Below are 26019 nucleotides of genomic sequence, written 5' to 3' on the forward strand. Positions count from 1 at the left end.
TATAGATCTTAGAGAAAATGCATGCCATGTGGCTGCATTGTTAAACCAGTTTATCACATTCTTGGAGTCCCCAAAAATTTGAATGTGTCTGCACTGTTTTAGTATAGCAAAATAAATCAGGTGTCGAAGGGAAATCAGTTCGGCGAAGTTGTTTGTGCCTTCTCCAAGGCCCATGCAAATCTTAAAGTAGTGTGAGTCTGTGAGGTGTAAGAGTATGCCACCCCCACAGCCCTGGGCTTGTGCAGCCCCATCAAAATATGCCCAGGGCCGAGTTTTGTCAATCTGTTCCAGGTAGATAGTTCTGGGTCTTCTAAAGTTTTCTTCCGCTGGGATTTCCACGTACCCCAAGCAAATTTTGGGAATAATCAGGGTCCAATTGATAGGCTTGTCTTTGAAGATGATACAGTTGCGACCTAACCAGATGTGCCAGAAGACCAGGAGTGGCAATTTTCTTAATTTTGTATCGCTTGCTTCACCCCACCAGCTGTCCCAAGCACAAGGAATATCAGTTCCATGCCAAGTTTGGTTTATGTTGAGTGATATCAGACCTTGTGTCCGGATCATCTTCGTCTTGGGGCAGGTATGAAATAGGTGATGAGTCGATTCCTCCTCCTGTTGGCAAAGAACACACCATGAGGGACCAGTGTAGGCCCTCTTCCTTAAATTTGTTCCTGTAGGTGTTTTGTCTTCTAGAATGTTCCACATCAATAGTCTTGTGCGCAGGGGGGCTTTCAATTTCCAGATGAGTGGCCACCAGCTTTTCATTCTATCCGGTTTGGTCTCTGCTAGAATGATGTCATAGCCATGCTTAGAGGAGTAATATCCCTTTTTGGAGTGACCCCATATCAACTCGTCCTCAACATCCTGTAGTCTGACATGGGTTTCAATGAGGGCTTGTTTATAATTGTTCCAAATTCTTTCCCAATGCCTCGGGATGTTCCAATCCACTCCAGAGAGCCAAGCTTGTGAAAGAAAAGTGGTATTGCGGTGATCTCCAAGATGCGAGATGTACTGAATGCCTAAATTGCTTAAGTGGGTGATCAGCTCTGGTGGGAGTTGATATGAGTTCCCACTGCCGGCCCAGGGGTCAATCCCGATGCGAACTGAGGCACCATTACCAATTTTCCATATGAGCCCTCCTTTGATGATGGGAAGAGTATTTAGTATAGCCCTCCAAATAACTGAGATTCCTTTTTTGCTCCAGAAGGGGCCCCTGATCCAATCCAAAATGGAATTTGGCTAGATATATTTATGGGAGACCACCTCCGACCAAAGAGTCTTGTGATTTAGTAATAGCCATCCCTGTTTTGCAGCCAGCGATTGTGCAAAGGCCGGGAGCTACTTTAGACCCCAACCTCCCCATTTTTTGGGCATGGCAATTTTGCTCCACTTAACCCAGGCAAATGGCTTTCCCTCCTTCCGCCCCTTCCAAAGGAAGTGATTGCACACTCTTTGTAATCTATTAAGTATCCCCATGGGTATCCATGCCAATGACATCCAAAAAACAGGGGTGGCTTCTAATACTGCTTTGATAAGAATCAATCTTCCCGCCCTAGATAGGAAGCAATGACACCAGATATTGATTCTTTTTTCCACCTTAGTGATAAGCCAGATCCAATCAGCTATTTTATAGCCATCTGGTTTGAGTCTAAATCCCAGGTACTTCAGGCCATTCTGAAAATCCATGACTTGAAAGGAAAAATGCTGAAGCGAGAGTTGAGTTTCCTGCTGTGAGCACTCTGAGAAAGAGATAGAGGACTTGTCCCTATTGATTTCCATCCCTGTAGCTTTACAGAAGAGCTTTAAAGACTCTTTCATGGACATAATGTCCTGTACACTTCCACTGAGGAAGATGAGTATGTCGTCCACAAAGAGGAGATGGGTCAAAATGAAATGTTCAGTAACCTTTAAACCCCTAAGGTTGCCCGATCGCTTCTCCGAGTCTACCAATTTGCTCAGACCTTCCATCACCAGGAGGAAGAGAAGTGGGGATAGGGGACAGCCCTGTCTTAAACCCCTTTCCGCCTGAAAGGGATGGGAAGCAGACCCATTGATGAGAATTGCAAAGGAAACAGATGTAATACAACCCATAATCCAGCTTATGAACTCTAGTGGGAAGCCCAGATGTGTGAGGATCATTCTGAGGTATAACCAGCTAACTTTATCAAATGCTTTTGATAAGTCTATTTTGAGAGTCATCCCTTTAAGCCTTTTAAGTTTGATGGAGTGGAGGGCTTCCTGGGCCGAGCCAATGGCTTCATGTATATGGCGGTGATGAAGGAAAGCGAATTGTTCCTGAGAGATATGATCAGAAAGGATAGGCTTTATGCGATTAGCTATGATCTTAGCTATAATTTTGTAGAGATAGTTGCAGAGTGAGATGGGACAGAAGTCATTGAATGATGCAGGGGAGTCGGATTTAGGAATGAGAGCGATGTGGATGATTGAGGGGAGCATATATGCGGCCTAGGATCCAGCTTTCCTCAATGAACTTAACACTGAGTATTATATTCCAAAAGTATCAGAAAATGGTGGTAAACTTGAAAAAGAAGCCACAATGGCATTGTCCATGTTGTGGCATACAGACCCACGCCTTCTAGGATTGCAACTGGGTACCTACTTTACCAACTCCTGAATCTCTTCCCTTAACTAATTCATATTCCAATTGTGAATGCTTATTGGGCCGAAATTTGGGTTTCCAGTGCAAACTAAATGTGGAATTACAAATAATATGCATTAACATAAATCCCCTTCCCAACATGCATATTTATTTGTTAATCCCTATGCTCAACATTCAAAAAAAAATGTGTAACAACAATGAATTCCTCCACAATTGGCCATGATCATTTAGTTGTTGATTCATAAATCACTGCATAAACAAAATTCACATTTAAAATATCATTCAAGAATACTTTAGTCGTTACTTAATCGTAGTTTTATCGTAGAAAACTGACTACATAGGAGAAATTCACCACTTAGGCATAGCCATCTACTATAGATGCCACCCCAAAGTCAAGGTATGGTTTCGCTAAAGCAGACACCTACAAAGTCTATCTCAAACACATCTCACTGCGTTATGCATTAGAAGTTGTAAGGCTAGGCAACTACCACTAATTCTCTTAAAGCAGAGATCCCCAAGAATCTCAACCAACCATTGATGGATGATCAACCTCTTACTCTCAAACAATCACAACACAAGCTCAGGAATTTCGCTTCTTTGCTACACACCCTAAAATTCCATCTTAGCAAGTCCATTAGTGCAAGCAAGAAGAGTTCAAACCACCAAAGAGGCCAGCGTAGCTGATGCAGAGGCTCAGAGAGCTAACGCAGGGCCTCCTAAGGTTGACGCAGGGCCAGCGCTGGGCTAGGAGAGGCTGACGCAGTCTAGATTGGGCAGACGTTAGGGTTTCTGGGGCAGATTGGTGCTGAGTAGCTGTCGGAAGGATTATCCAGGGTTTCAGCCAATAGATTTGTCAGCAACTGAGAGGTATTACTGCCAAGGAAATTCTTTGTTGGGCAGGCCAGTTTTGGCACCCAGATTGTACTCTGATATTGCTTAATAAGAAAACCCTCAGATAGCTGCACTGGTTGTCCCGCATTGGGTTTTTCTGGGGACATTAGTCCAAAAATAATGGTGCCATATGGTGTGTTTGTTCTTGTTTCTTTTAGTTGCTGATCTGTAATATGTTTAGGATGAACTAGTGTTTATTTTCAGTATTTACATTGTAAATAACTTGTTAAGGAAAATAAAAGTAGGTAGGAATAAATCAGATAAAGTGCATGGAGAGTTTCTAACTAAGTAAACTTAGAAACTTCAACACGAATCCTGGTAACTTAGAATTAGAATTACTTGCATTGAGGAAAAAATGTTGAACCAAATGGACAAGTAGATAACCAAATGGACTAGATAGATAACCAAAATGTAATAATAGAAGAACATTTCACAAGGCTAAAGTTCTTCTTGCTAAATGAAAAGAGGACCCCTAGTTCCAAAGAATGAAGTCTTTCCAACTGCCCAAGGTTATCACCATCACTACCCCTTGGAGACGACAATGCAAATGTGAATGCCAATGGATATAACCAAAGGAAAGAGGAACACAATGAGTTTAACATCGAATATAGTAGAAAATAGTTTACTTCTAAGTGAGTGCCCATGGATATAACCAAAGGAAAGAGGAACACAATGAGTTTAACATCGAATATAGTAGAAAATAGTTTACTTCTAAGTGAGTGCCAATGGATATAACCAAAGGAAAGAGGAACACAATGAGTTTAACATCGAATATAGTAGAAAATAGTTTACTTCTAAGTGAGTGCCAATGGATATAACCAAAGGAAAGAGGAACACAATGAGTTTAACATCGAATATAGTAGAAAATAGTTTACTTCTAAATCACACGATCTTTGTTTTCTTTTTCTTTTTCACAAAAGCTTCCTCTTATCACGATGCAGCAAGAATGCCCTTTCCCAATCGAGGAATATTACAATGAAAGAATACCACCGCTCTTGCTTAACCATTGAACCAAGGCCTTATTGATTTGTTTCCTTTTTTGTTTTTGAAAAATGATAAATATCAGATGTAGTAAATCTCAATGTTATGCTGGGTTATTATGTTATCCCTCTAAAAATTCTGCTACGGGAAAGCTTGAAGGTCAATTTTGAAAATCTGTTCATGAAAGAAAGGTTTAGCATCTGGTATCCATTAGCTAAGAGCCTGGACACTGAAGGATCAAATCTTATGGAAAGAAGACTACAGGTGTGGTTTGTTTGACTGTAATTCTGGAAATGAAAAACCCTTTTTTCCTGTAAAAAACTAACCACAAGGTATGATTTACGTAAACAGTTTTAGCCTGTTGGTATCTGCGAAAAGAAGCTTCATTACAGGAGAGATCATGGCTTTTATTAATTTCCATCAAACTATTGGTGCTTAATGCATGCAAACTGAAATCAGCTACTCCTTTTCCTCTGATAAAAAACGTAATAAATATATTCTTAAGAAAAATACCTATGATTAGTAGTTACCTTCAACATTTGGTTGATCTTGAAAAACCCCATGACTTGCTCTCTGGATACAAGAGAGAGAAGGGGAATAAGAGAAAATGGAATTTGCATGGACTGAAGCACATTAAGCCACTCATTCAAGATGTCCAGCTTATCTTCAGAAGTATCAAACATGAGAGCGACAATCACAGTTGGCACAATTGCAAAACTTCTAGTGATTACAGCCCTAAGCCACTTCTTTATACGAAGGTTAAGAAAACCAGCCATGATAAATTGCCCTGCATATGTCCCTGTTATAGTACTACAGTGCCCAGACGCCAATAACCCAATACCCCAGATATACAGAACTGGAAATAATCCTCCTCCATACTTCTCTTGAAGGTAAGTCCCAGCATTTACAAGGCCTATGTCTGCAGACGCTTTTGTACCATAGAATCCCTTTGCAAACACTGTCATGACGAATATATTGATAATGAAAGAGACAAAAAGTGCAATACTTGATTCAATGGAAAAGTAACTAAGAGCTTCCTGAACTCGGCCTTTCTTATTTGTATCAACCATCCGTGACTGCACCAGAGCTGAGTGAAGGTAAACGTTGTGGGGCATAATACTACAGCCAACAATACTCACAGCTTGCTTGATAGCATTTGAATGTATGCGTGGGATCAAAAGCCCTGCAACATATGGTTGTTAATCACTTGCTCAAGCAAGAAAAGAAAATATCAATCAGCACTATATCTTCTATCTAAACGAGCTAACAATTTGTTCAGACCTTTTTGGTGCAGAGAATATGAATTAGGCAATCACAACCCCATTCTACATGACTAGACGAACATGTGTCCTTGAGAATATCAAAGAAGTACCTAGTAGCAATTCCACTCCATTCGGCTTAGCTTCGACAAACATCCATGCAAATGAAAGTGCCATTGTCGTAATAAGTAATCCAAACAGGGCTTCCAGCTTCCTCACTCCATAGTTTTCTAGAAATAAGAAGATAAAACTGTTTACAATACAACAAAATTTCCATTAGAACGATATTAAACAAAACATGAAAAGCAATCATTGACTAAATAGATATCCAATTTCACAATCAAAAGCTCTCATTATGCTTTTACTAGATATCCACGAGTAAGAAGACACCCAGTTCTAGTTTTATAATGAAGATGTACAATTACATCAGTAATTTACATTCTGTTGTTGACATTAAAGCAAGCAGACATAAAAAATTCAATAAAGTTGTTTTCAAACAACGGTTCTGATCTTTATAGATATCTATAGTTAAAGATCAACCAATCCCAGTTATGACTAGCCAGAAAAGAATTAATTATAGATTATTATTATATGGATAAATAAAAGGAGCAGCAGAAGGTAAAGAAATAAATATGTTCAAGAAATTGGGTTGTACTGGCAGTAATCCTCGTTATCAGAAATGAACTAAAAGAATATCTGCACGTGCATGAAATTGGTAGGATGGGAAACATTTTTTATTCTTTGAAACTGAAATTTCATTTATCAGTAGAAACCTACTTGCCAGGGTTCATAGGGATGGGGATGCTATTTCCAAAAATCAGGGTGTGTGTGAATATGAGGGCGCATCACATATATAGAAATGAAATTTATGTGAAACAATAAAAACTAAAACACTAACCCTTTAACCCATTAACAGTGAAACACAACAACAATCAGAACACGAGACCCACTTTGATCTGCTCATCACCCTTTAAATTTTGTATAAATGCCCTTCCAATGAATAGGACAAACTGTATACCAGATTCTTGTTGTCTACCAATCCTGTTTAAACACCTTGTTAGTTTTTGGCTATTCCAAGTTGTTCTCCTAGGAAGTGGACACATGAATTTTGAAGAGGATTCATTGTAGGACACCCTTATGACAGATTCCTTACACTTGTGATCAAACTTACACGAACAGTGGGTGAAATCAGAATCAGCAAAAGAATCCAGAGGGGGTGTGGCACCTGTCCAGAAATTAGGAACTAGAACACTAACCCTAATTTTTTTTATAAATATATAAATTTATAATTTGAATTTCATATTGAAAAAAAATATGAACTCCAATTTAAAGAATATCAACTGTTTAGTGTTTATATTCATGTTGGGGTATGAGATTGATCAATGGTAAATAGTAAATACTAAAGTAGCATCTGTCATCCTCACGAAATTCTAGTCTCCAAGTGGTTGACAAATCTTGAAAGCATGATGAAGCGAGCACTTTCTGCTGCGCTCCATTTTCTTCTCAGCTAAAAACCCTCATAGGAAATGAAAAACAGCAGCAAGCATGAAGAATGATATAAAATGTATCTTTTTCCTTTTATCTTGCCTCAGTCAAGAGTCTAGATACAACACTGTCTATAATCCAGACACTCGTGGATATAGCACTAGTGGCTAAGCTCACCACCAGAGCAAAATATGTATCAAATATAGAGGCAAACTCCTCCACCTCAGTGGATGCTGCCACATCCTTCTTCTTCCCCTTCTTCAGGACACTTGGATGCATAGTGACCCATCTTCCCACAAGAAAATCATTTTACTTTGCTCATGTCCTTCTCAGACTTCTCTTCCTCCTTCTGCTGCTTGGCCCCACTCGTGGACCCCTACTTCTTCTTGCCCTTAGTCGCAAGGGCAACATTCTCCTCCTCACCTACCCCACCACTCTAGCTGCTCTTCTTTGCACTCCCTCTAGTCTCCTCCTGGATAAAATCATCCCACAGGCTTCTCCATTCTAGAAAGTGCTCTCTGGCCACAATGCCATGTATGAATTCATCCCAATTCTCTGAGAAACCATCTAGTGCAATCCTGATCAACTGGTCCTCAAGAATAGCCTCTCCCACGACAGCCAACTCATCCTTCACCTGTGAGATCTTGGTGAGGTATGAGGTCACACTATCGGTCTTGGTCATCTTGGTGCTTCTTAGCTTCTGCCTCAACACCATTTCACTGTTCTCATTGGAACTCTGGTGTAATGTGACAAGAGACTCCCACATCTTGTAGGCAAATCTCATCCCAGTCACATGAGGAAATAGGTGGTCTCTGATGGCATCAAGAATGATTCTCTTCGCTTTTACATTCTTCTTGTTGAACTCAGTCAACTGAACAAGATCTGTAGGAGGTTGCACAGGATTCTCCACAATGTCCCATACCTCCAACTCCTCAAACAAAAGTGTCATCCTCTCCTTCCAGGGGCCAAAATTTTCTGCCCCTACCAGTCTGTCCTCCACCCTTATACCACTCCCCATGACCCTCCAACCATCAAGAAAATGCAGATCTGTAAGCCCCAAATCTGCCTCCCTCTTAACCTACAATCCTTTGGGTTTCTGAAAGTAGTTTTGGTTCATTGTTTATTGACTTGAGCAGAAGGTGGCTTCCTAGTCTCTTCTATCAGCTGAAATTTCCACAGATCTGAAGGCTCCTTTCTCAGATCTAGAGCTTGAAAAGCTCTGATACCATGTAGAAAAAATATGACTAGCTGGTAACCCACACAGTTTCAAGTTATTTTGCCAAATTTTAATACCCATAATCCCACACTCAACTGATATAAAACTTGTAAAAGCGAATTTACTTAAAACAATATAGAGCTACCTCTACCATTTAACATTCAGCTGACATGAGAAATAATGGCAAGCAACACACACAATTTATACACAGTAAACAATTATTTTTGGTCAACTAACCCTGGAAAAACCCACAAGGGGAAAACTAGTCTTCAAGAAGGATTTTAATTGCTATTGAGAAAATAAATACACAGCAAAAGTTCACGGTGAAATTATTTCACCAACCTCTGCCCATAAAGTCTCAATTTCTAAGCTGCTAGAATCCTCCAACAAAGATTCACCCTGAAATTTCTGTCATAAAACTGATCTTGCTGCCTCGAAAAACTCGCTCCAAGAAGCTGACTTTTGCGCTGACAGCCACAGTAATAAGTGCAGAGAGGAACCTTGAAATTTGTACCTGTTGTCCTCTCTTTCTGATACGTATTCCGTCAACAAATAAACCCTTGAAACTCAGTACAGAACTTCTTCCCAAACAGACTTGAACTCTATCCCAGCAAGTCGACTTTTGTGCCTGGAAATTCGTGATTGTTCTAGGAATACATGGCTGAAGTTTCCTTGAAATTCGAGCCTCTAGGATGCTGTGATTTTCTCCTGCAATTAATGTATGAAGTCGCCTTCTTCTACTCCTCCTTTTTACCTCTTCTCCTCAATAGCTCTCATGGGAAGAATACATGCTGCTCTCCTCTTTTTCCTTGTAAGAAGAATTAAGAGAATAACCCTTTTCCTTTCCTTTTGTCTTTCCATGGGATGAGAAACCTTACCGAGTGATCTAATGGCCGAGATTAAATCTCAACTCATTATATCAAGGGTGGACATCAAGTCCCCCACTTGACCCTTTTCTCATGTTGAACACCTCACTTAAAACACTCTTAGACACAATTTTAATGTTATGTACCTTGTGCACTTTTTCTCCCATAAAGTCACTTTTAAAACATAAAAGTCATTTTAATAATATAAAGTGCACTTTAGTACTTCTCACATAAAGTCACTTTATAACCCCTATTACTTTAATAAATTAAAATACATGGTACACAACTCATAAAAAGTAATTTAGCGCCTTAACATTAATAAAACATATAATCTTACTAGACAAAAGGCTATTAATGTGTCTCCCTAGACCAAAAGGATAATAGCCTAGGAAACACTTCCTTGGTACCAATTTTTTCAACAATAAAGATGGTCTGAAACATTATAAGCTTTGGAACCCAAAAACTAAGAAGGTTGTGCATAGTCAAGATGTAACATTTACAGAAATCAAAGATGTTGTCAAACACTAAGTCCCACCAAGAGAGAAAGAACCAGAGAAGATAGAGTTTGAATTGAAGAATGATGAATAAGACTCTACAAAACAACATGAATTGAAAGAAGACGAACCACATGCCCCGGCATTGACAAGATTAATTCAAGAAAGAAGGCAGCCATAAAGATTTACAACACCTGCTTTTTGTTCAAATTTTGCTTTATTTATCACTAATGATAATCCTATAACTATTAGGGAGGTAGTGGATTCAGAGGATCGAAACTCTAGAAAAAGGCCATGGTTGAAGAAATGCCAACCTTAGACAAAAATGAGGCTTGGGATCTTGTCGAGTTGTTGGCTAGAAGAAAGCCCATTGGCAGCAAATGGTTGTTTAAAAAGAACTTGAATGTAGAAGGAAAAGTAGAGAAATACAAAGCTTAGTTAGTACCAAAAGGATATTCCCAAGTAGAGGAATTGACTTTGGAGATCGTTTCTCCTGCTGCCGAGTTAAATTCTATTAGATTTCTTTTATCTATTGATTTTCAGGTAGAACAAATGGATATGAAGACAACATTCCTACATGGGGATCTAGAAAAAGAAATCTAAATGAAGCTGCGAAAAGGATTTGCAGTGAGGCGAAAAATAGCTAGTATGTAGGCTAAAAAAGTCCTCATATGGGTTAAAGCTATAACCAAGAATGTGGAATCAAAAACATGATACTTATATATTGGGACTTGGCTTCACAAGGAACAAAGCAAATCATTGTGTGTATTTCAAATTATCTAGTGATCAACTTATTTATTTGGCCTTATATGTGGATGATATGCTACTAATTGGAAATGATAGGGAAATCATCCAAGAAGTGAAAACCAAGTGGTCCTTTAAATTTTGACATGAGGGATCTTGGTGCTACAGATTTCATTTTGGGCATGAAAATTAAAAGAGATCAGGCCAACATGGAACCCTAATTAAATCGAAGGAAATATGTCGAGACAACCAATAAAGGAATGTAAACCAATAAAGGTCCCTATTCCTATAGGTGTAAAGTTATTTGTAGAACTATATCTCAAAACAGAAGAGGAAGAGAACATATCCCGTGTTCCATATGCCAGCATAATTGGAAGTAATATGTATGTAATGGTTTGTACTAGACTAGACATTGCACATACAGTGGGAGTATTGAGCAAGTATATGTCAAAACTAGAAAAGGAACAATGGAGAGCAACGAAGAGGGTTTTCAGATATTTTCTTCGCACTACTAGTTATAGGTTGTGCTACCAAGGAAGACCAAGATTGAACATACATGGCTCTGTTGATGTAGATCACAATGGAAATTTGAATCATAGAAAGATCTACATGTGGGTATGTGTTTAACCTATTTTGAGGAGCAATTAGTTTGATCAATACACAGTCTATAGAAGCACTCTCAACTACAAAAGTTGAATACATGGCAGCCACTCATGCAAGCCAAGAAAGGAATCAATAAAGTTATAGAGATAGATTGGGTTGGTACAACGAGTTGTGAGATAGATTGTGGTCATAGTGCAATCTTCCTAGCAAAGAACCCAACGTATCATTCTAAGACAAAGCATATTGATATTCAATATCACCTTAAAGAAAAGGTGTTGCTAATGAAGGTGGACATTTCGAAAAACATCGTAGATTCATTAAAAAAAATTGTAAGCACCGATAAGTTCTCTTCGTGTAAAGAAACAATGGATATTATTGCCTTGGATTGTTGATCATGTACTCTTGCAACCCCTTGTGAGCAGAAAAAACAACAACTGGAAGAATGTTGGGTTATGTGTTATATTCTTTGCATGACAATGCGTATGCATTGTATGTTGCATCGGACACAGTAGGGGAGTCACAAGGGGGGGGCAACATCCTGAGAAAAAAAAGGCAGCTTTTTGCATCTGTTTTTAGCAGTTTCCGACATAGTTTTTGCTTTTAGCGATTTTGTAGCACATGGTGGTTTAGCCCACGGTTTTGTAGTTTTTATTAAAGAACTATATTGGCATTTTATGGATTCTGCAGATATATATATATATATATATATATATATATATTGTAAAGAAAAATATACTAAAAAATTATTATGGTTTTCCCAGTCTGGGTTTCCTAGGTAAAATCCTTGTGTTAATGTGTGTGTTTGCCATTGTATCTTTTCTGTTTTATTAAGAATTAAACCCAGGTAAAATCCTTGTGTTAATGTGTGTGTTTGCCATTGTATCTTTTCTGTTTTATTAAGAATTTGTTGGTAGCATTATACAGGGTTAAAAACTACACATCATAGGTGCACAAACCATAAGAACATCAAAGTGGGCGATATTTAATGTAAAATTGTATCAAAGTACTTTACACAAGCATCATCTTCAAATGTGTTCCGAGCTTATGATTTGTGCACAAGTTACCATACTTAGATATTGGCGGGTTATCACAAGGCCCTATTAGGTGTTTCCAACCCAAAGGGTAAGAAAATATCCCAAGCTGACCTATCAATCAGTGTGTGCAAGCGATTAGTGACATGTGATTAGTGACATGACATAAGGTTTGCCTCATGGAGGATGCCACAATCTTGAACCGACTATAAAATTCCAACAACTTGAACATTATGATGTGAAGAGGGAGCAATCGTGGGAACTAGGTTACCCCTTTCTTCAACCTATTTTTACCACCCCTCATGTGTGCCTTTTCCTTCATTGATTTTCCTTTTAATAGCTTGAGTTACAACATTTCATTGATTCATCATTGACTCCATAAAGATGAAACATTTCATTGCTCATCAGAGTTGGGATATTCAAAATTCCTTTCAATTAGATAGTTCATGCATTAGCCCTCATTCCTTTCAATTAGATAGTTCATGCATTATCTAGGAACTAGGTGAGGGCTAATGAGGGGGATAAATTTCAAGGTAGGCTTTTGTCCACACATTTTCATTTATCCTTGCCAATCTTTTGCATTTTAATTTTATGGTTCATACATTTTTTTCTTTCTTTCTGCTGCATCAACCTCCTGGGGCAAAGTTTTCAGGCCCCTACTCAAAGATGAGGAAAACAGGGAACCAATACTGGTGACAGATAGCAACCAACCTGAAGATGGGATGTGGATACAATGGAGAGATGGAACATATTAAGTATGGATTACCACAGAGATGCAAGATCAACTAAGGCCTCATATTTGTGCCCCTCCTAAACAGTGAAAGAAAAGCCTCAAGGAAGGTCACACTTGTGAATGACCTTTGAAAATTAGGCATGCCGAAAACAGCAATCCCCCTTAAAAATGGGAAAAAAATAGAAAATGTTAGGAACGGTTAGGGGAACTCTGCTAAATAACACGCCTAAAAAATGGGCAATGCTAAAAATAGAAAATTGTTCATGTCTCCACAAAGAAAATTGCTCGTGTCCACAATATCATACTCATCAAACTCAGATTTCCACATGGAGTCCAAATATGTTGTCAGAACCACCATGCAAACACTACTAAAATAGAAATAGCACGCATGTTGATGAAAACACCCTCAATGCATTCTATTTTCAGTGGGGAATCCAAATACATAACCAAATCTGCCATGCAACCACTGCTAAAAAGAAAAATGTCTTATATGTCCATGAAACCATACTCGTTGGATTTGTCTTTCAGCAAGGAATCCGAATCCACAATCAAAATTAACATGCAAGTACCACTAAAAATAGAAAGTGTTTGCATATTGCCTGAAAGTAGCTCATCAACTCGCAACGATTCCAAAAATACCATTATCTCTAACATGGGAGTCTCCGAACCAAACTTGCTAAAAATAGAAAGTGCCATGCATGTCACCAAAAAAGTCTCACTAGAATCCTGAGTTCATAAGGACTTTAACTATGTAATCAATACTACCATGCAAGCCAACGAACTTTGTCTACTAAAAAGTAGAACTGTTAAAAATAGAAACTCTCTCCAGTTTGTTCAAAATTGTGTCGGAATCATCACTAAACCCATACTGCAACCAATCTCCGGGGGAACCAACCCCCAACCCAAGCAAAATTGTATCTGCATACGTCGTGGAACCTCCAGCCTGATGAAATGTGCTGATCATTATCCAAATTTGCATGGGGAGGAATTTAGGGGTTAACAAGTTCATTGAAGAAAATTTATTTCTAGTGAATGGTGGCACTGACAAATTAATCAAAAATACTTGGATGGAGGTGTTTTTCACTTTTGATACTTCTGGTGGTGAACACAAATGAATTTCTGCTAAAAAATCAGCTCAGAAGACCCACAATTTCTCCTCGTTTGGTGCTGTTGGATAAACACAACAAAAACTAAACATTATAAAAACGTTTAGAACTATTTTGCAGATATATCGGAGGGCCTGAAGAGATGCCCACGTCTTGTAGCTGGGTTCTAAAGTGAATTATCTGGAAAACATGGCGAATCAACTGAGATATAGGAACTTGAAGCCTCTCAATTGGAAGCTTGTCAGGTAGGTTGTAGTCAAGTTGCAAAGCAAGTGAGCTGTTTTTGGAGACAAATGGGTTCAATAATCCCAAAAACATGCTTCCCTATTACTGGGGCTTTCTTTCAATTGGAAACTTGCAAGGCATGTTGTGGTCAAGTGGTAAATCAAGCGAAATTTCTGCAAAGACACACCAGTTCAATGTTTCCACGAACATGCTGCCTTGTTAATGGGGCTTTTTTGCTGTCAAGGGTTTGGCTTGAAAGATAATATTTAAGAAAAATATGAAAAAGAAAAAGAAAAATCCACTGGCATTGGAAACTATGCAAACCAGAAATCGCAATCTGCCACTCTTTGCTCCTAAAATCCTCTACAATTGAATATCCTTATTGCACCAAGGAAATCAAGCTGCATTCTACAGCCCAGTATGTAACATCCAAGTTTATATATCAAAATGGGAAGATGGAAAAAAAAAAACAAAATCTGTAATTTACAAAAGAAAATACCATGCTTTAATTAAATTATTCATATAAACCAGCGTAGCCCCATATATTTTAGGCATCAAAAGATTTGTATTTTGAGTTCCTTTTTATCAATATCTGTGTCTAATAAATTGAGAGTTAAAATTTTTGTCCTTTTATCAATATCTGTGTCTAATAAATTGACAGTTAAAATGGATCTAAGTTAGTTCGTTTTTATGAATATCTGTGTCTAATAAAGAGAGTTAAAATGTGTCTAATAAACTGAGAGTTAAAATGGATCTAAGTTGGTTCGTTCCAGACACTTTAGTTTAAGATAAAATGAAAATTTAGTTCGGCCAGCTTTGTATAAGAAAAAAAATGTAAATTTAGACAGAAATCCTTCATAAAAAATTATTTTAAAAAGCCCATAGGGACTGAAATTTCAAGAAATAAAGAAGAATTTGAAGGATAGCTCTTAAACCCCCGCACACCCAAAGTTTCAGAGAATTAAATAATAAGTCGAATTCCGAAGGGCTCTTACCAATCGAGAGCAGTGATGAGCACGCCTCCCCAGAGGGGAATGTATCCATGAGTGAGTACCTTAATCGCAATTGCGCTACCAATAACCTCCTGAATATCAGCACCGATGAGAGCAATTTCCGCCATTATCCACAGTGTAATTCTCGGCACCGGTGGATACTGCAACCTGCAAAGCTCCGCAAGATGACGCCCCGTAGCCACGCCCAGTCTCGCTGCGAGCAGTTGAATTAGCAAACCCATGGCGGTCGCCCACATCAGAAGCCACAGCAAGGAGTACCCCGCAATGGCCCCAGCCTGCAAAGCAGAAAAATGGAAATTCAAAGGAGACAATGCGAAACTTTACAATTCTCAAAATAATATCAGGAAACCAAGGAAAATTTTAAGTCATACTGTAGAGAAACATGGAAAATTTTATGATTCATCAGGAAGTGTAGATAAAGTAAGTGTAGGAAATTGGCTGATGCCTTTCAGCGACATCGCCTTTCAGCATGTGTATCGGGAATAGAACTCGTTGGCTGATGCTCTCTCCAAGCGCGGAGTCTCCCGCCCGACGGGTTTGATACATTTTGAATACTTGTTCCATGGAGCTGTCCAAGGATCGGGGCTTTTTTTAGTACTAGTTTTGTTCGGACTTCTTGGTTTTTTGCTCTGTTTCTTTTTTTTATTAGCTTCTGTAGATGATCCTTCTGCTTTTGGCGGCACTTTTAATCAATGGTTTTATGCTTAGCGTGTCGTCCAATGTATTTCCCTTAGGGGCTTCGGATTTTCTGGAGTCTCATCCTCTGGACTATCTGATTTTTATGTATATCCTCTGTTTTATTTTGGCCTATCCTGGACGCAGATGGGGTCTGTTTTGCCGCTATTTTGTATTTTGGTCTATGTTTGTCATTCTGCTCTGCATTGAGAATGTATCTGTGACATCTGGATCTACAGATAGGAACTATGTAATTGATCTATGTAAACTTTTTTTTAATGAAAGGAGTTTTGTTTTTTCCTGTTGAAAATAAAAAGAGTGTAGGAAATTTGGTGAATCTTTGCAATTCTCTGAATAATATCGTGAAGGGGTCATAAAAAAATTTCAGTGAATGTACAAAATTTGAAATCTTTATGATTTTCAAAATATCAGCCAGCCAGCAATTTTCAATTTCTAGGCAAATATTCATTAAATTGCGAAAAAAACCTTAAAGTTTCAGTAAGAGTAGAACTTTGGTTAATCTTTGTAGTTCTTGGAATAATCGGGGGAAATTTGAAGAAAACATGAAATTCTGTAGTGAATGGAGATCTTCGACAAATCTTTATCATTTTCACTCTCAAAATACAGCAAAAAAACATGAATTTTCTAAGGAAATTTGAGTAAGAATGCCATTTAAATTGTTAAAAAATAAAATAAAATCAAGAACTTAATTTTCAAGAACTCTTAAAATTTGGCGAATCTTTGCAATTCTCAGAATAATAGGAGGCATAAAAAATTTCCGTGAATGTAGAACTTTGACAACTTTTTATCATTCTCAAAATACCAGCAAACAATGCAAATTTCTACGAAAAATTGAGCGAATATTCCATTTAAATCGTGAACCAAAAAAAAGGATTAAAAGAAAAACAAATGGCAAGAATTAACCTCTAAATCTTCCCCTAATTACCTGCAAACTCCCCTCTAGATTCCCTGGATCAAGAAACGCTATGCTCATAAGAAATCCCGGTCCCATGAACAGCCACAGCTTTCGCCATGAAAACGGAGGCGCGTGAGCGTCATCGTCTCCGCCAAAATCGTCTATGTTAACCGCGACTTTCTGGCTCTCCTCGTAAGCTTGCTCTTCGCCTTCGGACTCGAAAACCTCGCCTGGTGCTTCCCTGGACTCGTCCAACAGCGGCCGAGCGTCCCCGTCCGTTGATTTCATCGCCATAGCTAGTTTCGCTGAAGCAATCCGAGCAAACTTAAAGACTAGAGTGACATTTATAGCATGAAGGTTCGACACTTTTCAATGAGATCAAATCCGGGGGGTGCTTTCAGGCGGACACGCCCTGTGCAGTTCGTGCTCCGAGCACGAGCTGGAGCGTGCTACTGGTTTGTATAAACGACGCCAACGTCGTCTTACACGTGTCATTCTCGACCCTACTGCCGACGGTCCATCCCCATTCCATTCTTTACATCGTTAATCACATTGTGGACACGTGGCAGGTTAAATTAATATCCACGTGTATTTCCATCTGGACCAGACGGCTTTTTTTCCAATCAACTAACGGAGCTTATCGAAAATAATCCCAATTCAACCATAAATCGAAGTGGTCACCCTTCCAAGTTCCGATTTTCTTTGTCGTATTGTTGTTTTATCAACGGATTTTTCCTTTCTACGGTACATGGATATGTGAATCAATACTTAATAAAAATATAACATTGGGAAGTAAGGCATGATTGAAAAATAATGGTTAATCATTAATTTATTTATCTTTTGCTGAAGGTTAATAAGTTGAGTTTTGGGCTTGTTTTAGAATTTGTTAACAAGTTTTTATGATGAGATTACAAAACTTGGACGGAGTTGGCTAAAATTAAAAAATTTAAAAATAATTTTGTTTCGGTGGGTTGATAATGTTTTTTTGCATATGTTTTTTTTAAGAAGTTATATGTTCAAACTCAAAAGGTAGAGTATGTATGTCTTTGTAGACTTAGCACTCAAATCGTTGCGTGGAGGTAGGTTCTTGTCCCACAAATACGAGGGTCTCCTATCTTATATACCAATTTAATGTCTAATACACTCAAATCGTGGAACTAAGTCTTTATCCCACAAACATGAAGGTCTCATATCTCATATACCAATTTGATGTCTAATTTAATCGTGACTTTAAAAATAAATAATAATAATAATAATATGTCTCACAAAAATCTCTCACTTCAAAAATGATATTAAAATTAAATTCTAAAATTTTCAGTTATAAAATTAAATTTAAATTATTACGATAATATAAAAATAAATAAACATATAACTTAAATTTAATTAAGTAATAAATTTTAAATTTATTTTATGCTTAATAAATAAATAATTTATTTTATTTATAAAATAATATATATATATATATATATATATATTAAAATATATTATATTCACAATATAATGGAAATAATAATAATTAAAATATAAATAACTATATTGAAATAAGATTAAAGATAATCATAATCATAATGGGTAAAGAATATAATTTATGAAGATACATTGATTATTCATTTTACATAAAATTAACACACAAAAATATTATTATGATAATAATATTTAGTGTTTTTATAGTTTTATTAATAATGTTATTCAAATATTACTAGTTTAGATTAATTTTATTTTTGAATCTATTAAGTGTTAAGAGGTATAAAATATTTTTCTTTCACTTTTTTTAGAGTAAAAAGAGATTTGATCCTTGTCATACTTGGTAAATCTGAAGTTAGGATGGATCCAAACTCGTTTAATTATTAGCCTTTAAATAGGCCCATTAGTGAAGAATACCATTGAAAACAATATGGGGAATACCCATGGGAATTATATGTTTTTTTAATTTATTTTATTTTATTTTTTATTTTGTTTTGTTTTGTTTTATGTTGACTAAGTGAAAATGTTAAATATTACGACATCTCTACTATACTAGGTTGGAAAGGGCTTCTCATTACAACCAACCTAGATCTATCTTATTTTCATATCTACCAAGCGCCCAGAGGGATCAAATCTATTTTCACTATATAAGAGGTTTGCATATCAAAAGGATTGATCCCTCTTATCTTCGGATCTACCAAGCGCCTAGAGGGATCAAAACTATTTTCACTCTATAAGAGGTTTGCATATCAAAAGGATTGATCCCTCTCCATAAATCCAGAGATAAGATTCATATAGGTTGGTTTAATTCCCCCCTTTAAATAGGTTGTAATCCACATAAATATCATGGGTCAGTACCATGGGTTCTCAATACCATGAGGCATTTTTATTTGGAATTGTCTTTAGTGTGACTTTTTGGATTTTCGGGTGGCGGAATCCAGGGGTTTCTCAAAACCATGTATCAATACCATGAGGCATTTTTATTTGGATTTGTCTTTAGTGCAACATTTTGGATTTTCAAGTGCCGAAATCCGGGGGGAAATTGAGGTGACATCTTGATTTGTGTTACTTACACTATTTTTCGGCTGACATATGGATTCAACACCCTAAAAAACCCCTAAGGCACTTTGATTGTGCAAGGGTTACCCGTCAAACTTGTCATTTCAATAAATTCCTCGGGATTTTAGAAAAATTAGACCTGAAAAACCCACCGGAAAAGCTTCCAAAAAGTCGCACTAAAGACAAGTCGTTTTTATTTTTATTATTATTTTGTTTTATAGGGTTATTTTATTTCCTTATTTTTGTTTTTATTTCATTTTTTTTTACCTAGTTAAAATGTTTACATTATATTACATTGATCTTTCTATTTAATTGTATTTAATTTTTATTTTTATGTAATTTGACTTAGTCAAAATGTTAAACATTACATTACAACATCTCTACCATACTGAGTTGGAGAGCCTCTCAGGCAATAATGTGTTTTTAAAGGATGTAAATTATTGTTTGAATGCATATTTTCGCAATTGTTCATATTGTAGATAGATTTGAAAATAGGCTAAAATGTTTGATGCTCATCCTATCTTCACAAACAAAAGAAGTGTTTGAATATGTCATACATTTCAACCTACTTATGCAATTCAACTCCGCAAATTTATCATTTTTTTTTGTGAGAGTAAGAAAAAGCATGACATATTTCATAACATAAAAATGTTTACATCATATAAAATGTTCCTCATCATATGATCAACATATTCATATCTTTCAATCCCCATTGACCATATAGCATAGTCTTTCCACAACATATACACAACCTCAATAAACATATACCTACATATTTTGTACTAATCTAACCACCCAAATCAAAATAAAACTGAAAATGCTAGCACAAATAACAAGTGCTTGTGGACTGGATATCCTCCTAAAAGTAGCCATATTACCAAGCCTACACAACTAGGAAGAGAGGAATGTTCCCCCTATCCAGTAGTGTCTCCTCCATATATTCTTCATGGTACAAGATACCTGATGTAGCAACAACTCCTCTCTTCGATAGGTGATCTACCTATGTATTCATATCTCTAAATATATGTTGGAAAGTGATCTGCGTGAAGTAAGGGATGATATCATTTATCTTGTTTTTCTAATTTGTAAGGGATGGTGCATTCAACCTGGCATCACCAAATATTTTTTTCAAGAAAGAAAGAACACAATCATTATAGAAAAGATTAATAGTACATATTCATGTTTTTTACTATGATCATCTAGTAGCATTAACATTTTTGTAATACCTACAATCATGTCTTAAGAAACATTTTCTAAAAAGTCTAAATTGTCATTTAGTAGTTTGATTAGATAGGAGATTTTCCAATGATACTTAAGATGCCAAAAATTAACAAAAAGTAGGTCCAGGATGTATGGACCAACATTCAATACCAATGAAACTCATTAGGATATTTTCCATCGATGCTTATAATGCCAAAAAAACAAAAAGTAGGTCCAAGATGTATGTACCAACATTTCTGAAATAATACCAACGAAACCATTTGAAACAATAGCAAACCTGGTCCCTTCATAACAATATGTGGCCAGAGCTTTGAAGGCAGCCCTGACCAAATTTTTGGAAGTTGATTTTACCTGGTTTTGCGATGCACCCAGCATTGGATAATTTGTTGGCCTCGCCGTTTTGTCCTCTGAAGATGTGACTGATGGAAATCCTACTGAAATCCTTGATTAACACCATGATCTTTTACTTCCAGTTGGAGAGACCTGACATCTCCAGAGTGTGTCTTTCGTTTTCCCATTCTACGAAAACCTTGGAGTCTTTGTGTACAACAATGTCAGCAAGATTGAGCCACTTCACACAAAATCGAACGCCGCAAAGAGCAAGGAGTTTAGCCCTTGTGTTAGTCCATTTGCCATTATACCAATGGAAGCAGTAAAACTGCTTAGGATCCAAATGAATAGCCATCCCAGTTCCACAAGTCCCGAGTGAGGAAGTTTCGTCAAAAAAAGCCACGGGGTAGACTTCCCACAATTCTGCATCACCAAATCTATCTATTATGTAAATTATGTTAACAATAAAATGAAAAATATTATTAATATTAAAAAGATAGATTTCATTATTTAAATAGTGATGAAGAAGATATATGTTTCAAATTCAAAGGGGTCAAGTATATACAACTATATAAAATTTAGTAGCCACATGGTTGCGGAGAAATGGATCCTTGTTCCACAAATAAGGGGGTCTCATATACCAAGTTGACTTGGTGGTGGCCTTGAAATTACTATTATCAATTATTTTAATAATATAGTAGTGTTGACGGTGCTAGATATTGTCAATATACCGGGGGTCTCCCCGATGTGAAGTCTCAATTAGACCTCACACTGTTTGGAGTAGGAGCCCCATCCGGAGTATCGGTCCAGCCACCATAACTCAAGGTTTTCCTTAGCCACAATGAATAACATAATAGAGTATGCACATAACCTTTGAAATCAGCAAGTAAGTTGGCATTGTGAAACACCAATTGCAATGTGTAAAAGGAGACTTTCACGAGAGAGGAGATAAAAGTGAGTCCTTGGAAGGAAAGTAATAGTACTATCATAAGAGAGGCACACGTGAGCAAGAAAATATCCATTAGTTATTTAATGAAGTAGTTCACATAGACACAAAATCATTAAAGGAAATACAACACACATTCAACAAGATAAGCATTAAATCCAATGAAATAGTTCAATTTCTTTAGTACATAGAAGCATAAACATATACCACAAACATCTAAAGAATAATCTTACAATATTCATGATACATGCACGAAAGTGTGTTGACTCAATGAGCTTCTGATTATAAGTGAAAGATCCAAGTACACTGTTACAATGATGAGACACTAACTCCAATAGTGGAGCATTAAGTCACTTCTTGCTTCTCTGAGGAATGATCCTCTCTCCTATGCCAAGCTAGAGAAGCCAAGGCTCGCTCTCCAAAGTCAAAGACTCCAAAATCCCTTGCTTGAGTTATGAGGTTTCTTTTATAACAAGAGGCATGACCTTTCATATCCCTCATGACTCTTGATTTCTCCTCATGACTCTTGGACTCCTAAATGACCGTTAAACTTCTATTGACTCTTTGGTCCACATGTGACTCTTAGACTTCCAGACAATTACATTTTTCATTTTCTTGAAAATACATAATTACGTTCCACATCATGTGGCGAGACACATTGACACATATGACATTGTGATGACACTTGTACAAGCCATAACTTGGCAATGATGACATGGAACTTCATGATGATATGGTAATGCCAAGATGCTCTTTGTGCTGCTTTGACTTTGTCTTGTTCAAGATAGATCTTTTCTTGTTCTTCATTTTCACCCTCCAAAGGGTCTTGGATCAACATTGAGACCTTTTGAGTTGTCATGCAATTTATTCATTATCATAGTCCAAGATCTCTTCATGTATTCATGATGGTTCTTCTTTGTGCTTCCTCTCTGCAATTGCTCTTTGTTTCTTCTCTTTGACATCTTCCTTGAGCATCGCCTTGCCTTGTTGAGGAGGTACACCTGCCAAGGAGGTTCACTCATGACAACGCAAGATCAACCTGGAAATCATTTATTCTACCCATACTTTGCTCATGGAATAAGTTTCTTGTGATGGGCATGTGTAAGGATTGAGGAGGAAGGGCTTGTTGAGGATTGTGCAGTTGATCTCAACAGTGGATAAAGGAAGGCACCATTGTCAACTAGAACTATGTAATGCACTATAAGGAGGGGCTCTTCAGGGTCCAGTGCAGTGGCCAAGTGCAAGAGACACTGTGATGAGCTTGTTGACTAAAACTGCACAATGCTTAGAGCTTAAGGGAGCAAGTGACAATGATAACACAGTTGAGCTTCACAGTGACTGAGGGAAGGCCTCATTGTGCACTTGAACTACAACATGTGCTAGGACAACAGGGAAGGACTCAATGAATGCACAGTGAGGGATTTTAGTGGACAAGGGTTGATGAATTGCTGACTAAGACTGTGAAATGTGTTGTGAAGGGCAGACATAATGTATTGTGCATTTCTCTTCAACAGTGATCCAGGAAAGGTTGCATTGTCCACTAGAAATACGACATGCACTAGGAAGGAAAGTAGAACAAGGCATGGCACAGTGAGGGGTTCCAGTCAATAAAGAAGGCAAGACTATGCATTGCAACTGTGACATGCGCAATGCTTGAGGGGTAGGCTCCTATGCTAACGCACTTGAGGAATGCAATGGCTCAAACAAGGACTGATTGTCCACTAGAAATGTGACATGTTCTCAGGAAGGCTCACTAGGAAGGAAGATTGTGTAGTTGACTAAGGCAACCAGCAAAAGTCAAGTCACTTTTCTAGGAGGATTCTCACTGCACTATGAAAGAAGGAGGCCCTTTGCATGGCACAATTAGCTTTTACAAGCGAGTGAAGAAATTCATTGTTGCCAACTATAAGTGCTTCATGTGCTATGCAAGGTAGAAGTGATCAAGGACCAATGCAGTGAGTCAATACAAGCAACAAGGGTTAGGTAACCATGCTCGGAAAGTTCTCAATGTGCAGTCATAGGAGATGACCTTAAGAAAGACTTAATGTACAAGTATAGGAGGGAAATATTGCATCAATGAGGCTCAAGGATAGGTAGTGCTCATCACCTGGTGAAAGATTAATGCTTTCATAGCTTACATTGGGCAGGAGTACCAAGAAGAGCTTTAGAGTGGTTAAGTGTAGGACCGGTAGAGTAAGAGAGGGAGGAGCATCCAAACGAGACTCAAACACAGACAACATAGTTGAATGCCATCAATATAAGCGATGGGAATTCCATGACTCATGAACAACAATCACACCTTGAAACGACAACAAAGTGGCTCTTATTTCTAATTTTGACAATTGAAATGTAGTGTTGCAACACTTCGAACACAAGTTGCGACAAAAGTGTCGTTTGTGACCAGAAAGTGCAGTAAGTTGTAAGAATGTGTCTAGCGCATATTCTTAGGGATATAGAAGACCATCTAATGCAGAAGAGTGTGCTAAAATTGCCTCTAGTGGTGTGCAAAGGTGCGACACATACATGAATGAAAATAGTAGAGTGACACTTGCAATGTTAGGTCCCTATACTACTAGTGTAACCCCCTTATTATATTGTTGTGCCCATGTAGTCCCCAAATTGTTATTATTGTGCCCCATAGAAGCCCACTATTGTTATTGTTGTGCCCTTACATCGTTATTGTTATGTGGGCTCTGATTATTTTATGACCCCTTAGACTCCTATATATAGAAAGGAGGTCTTGTCATTTCATTTGTATCATCAAAGAATTTTTCATTTGTGTAATGTAAAGGAGGTTTCCCTCTCAAAGAGGCTTATTTTTAAGTCGTCGATCTATCTTTTCTATCTTTTTGTGAGTTGGTTTCATAACATTTGGTATCAGAGCAACTGTTACAAAAGGTATGTATTGCATCTTTATATTTAGAACCGAATCAATTTTTATGGTATAAAGGGCTTTGTTCTCGTAAACCACTTGTCGCATGGTCAATTTTCATGGAGGAAATGACAGAAAATTATGAGGATACAAAGTGCAACACCTTCTTTAGCCAATTGATAAATCTCAAACAAAAGTATTCAATGGCAGAGCACATTAAGGAATTTCAAAAATTGAATATAATGGAAAATGATATTCCAAAGAAGCAGAGGATTGATGTCTTCATAGGGACTTTAAAGGATAACATTCAACATGAGGTTCGTCTTTGGGAACCTGATTCATAAGAGAAGGCATTCAGGTTGGCAAGAAAAATCTAAAGCAAAATTATGGCAACAAGGAAGCTTACCACTCACAACTATAAAGATGTAAGTGTTGATTCCCCTAGCCTTCAACAACCTATAAGGTTGACACCACAACAATTGGAAGAAAAAAGAGCAAAAGGGCTTTGCTACAGTTGTGATAGCAAATACTGTAAAGATCATAAGTGTGCTGACAAGAAATTATTTTACATAGATTGTGAAGAGGAGGAAGAAAATGAACAAGAAACATCAAAACAAGAGAATATACACCAAGAACCAACCCTAGAGAAAGAAGAAATGAATCCGAACATATCTTGTAATGCATTGGCAGGAATTACCACTCCTCAAACTCTCGATATAGAAGGGAATATCAAGAAGAAAAGGGTAATAGCATTGATTTATTCGAGTAATAACCATAATTTAATTCATTGTAAGATAGCCAAGGAATTGAATTGCTTCCTATATCCAGCACCAAAGTGTCAAGTGATGGTTGCAAATGGAGGAACCATAAATTGCTTTGGAAAGTGCCATAATATCAAGATAGCCATGGGAGAATATGTATTGAATAGCCCAATGCTTTCCATTCCAATGGGTGGTGCTAATGTTGTACTAGGAGTCCAATGGCTACAATCCTTGGGTACAATAGCTTTTAATTTTCAAGAACTTTTCATGAAATTTTCTTCGGAAGGAAAGGAAGTTTAATTAAGGGGTATCATAGGGAAACTAGGAAAGATAATTAGCTCTAACAACATGACAAAGATTCTAAAGGAAGAACAACATGGCGTAATTGCACAATTATGTTCACTAGAGGTTCCCACGTCGAAATCATCTATTTCTCCAGATCTCCAAAAAGTCTTGGACAATCATTCCAAGGTATTTGAGACTCCCAAAGGCCTCCCACCTATTTGTG

General features: G+C 37.4%; 1 protein-coding gene across 2 annotated transcripts in view; it reads right to left on the minus strand.

The window, feature by feature from the left end:
- LOC149139901 (metal transporter Nramp3.2-like) overlaps window positions 1–17295 on the minus strand; it is a 115463-nt gene extending 98168 nt beyond the window's left edge. The window contains exons 1-4 of one of the 2 annotated variants that reach the window (XM_089451605.1): window positions 16889–17295; window positions 15250–15542; window positions 5865–6001; window positions 5023–5675 (exon numbers count right to left, since the gene is read on the minus strand). In XM_089451605.1, coding sequence (XP_089307731.1) covers window positions 5023–5675; window positions 5865–6001; window positions 15250–15542; window positions 16889–17152 — 1347 coding nt within the window. In that variant the 5' untranslated portion in view covers window positions 17153–17295. The remainder of the gene's footprint in view (window positions 1–5022; window positions 5676–5864; window positions 6002–15249; window positions 15543–16888) is intronic. The other variant, XM_089451604.1, reaches the window with a different exon arrangement.
- Between the last annotated feature and the right edge of the window lie 8724 nt (window positions 17296–26019).

The sequence above is a fragment of the Pinus tabuliformis genome, chromosome X (genome assembly GCF_031772625.1).
Source record: "Pinus tabuliformis cultivar Carrire ecotype Pingquan chromosome X, CPIR1, whole genome shotgun sequence".
Classification (NCBI taxonomy): Eukaryota; Viridiplantae; Streptophyta; class Pinopsida; order Pinales; family Pinaceae; genus Pinus; species Pinus tabuliformis.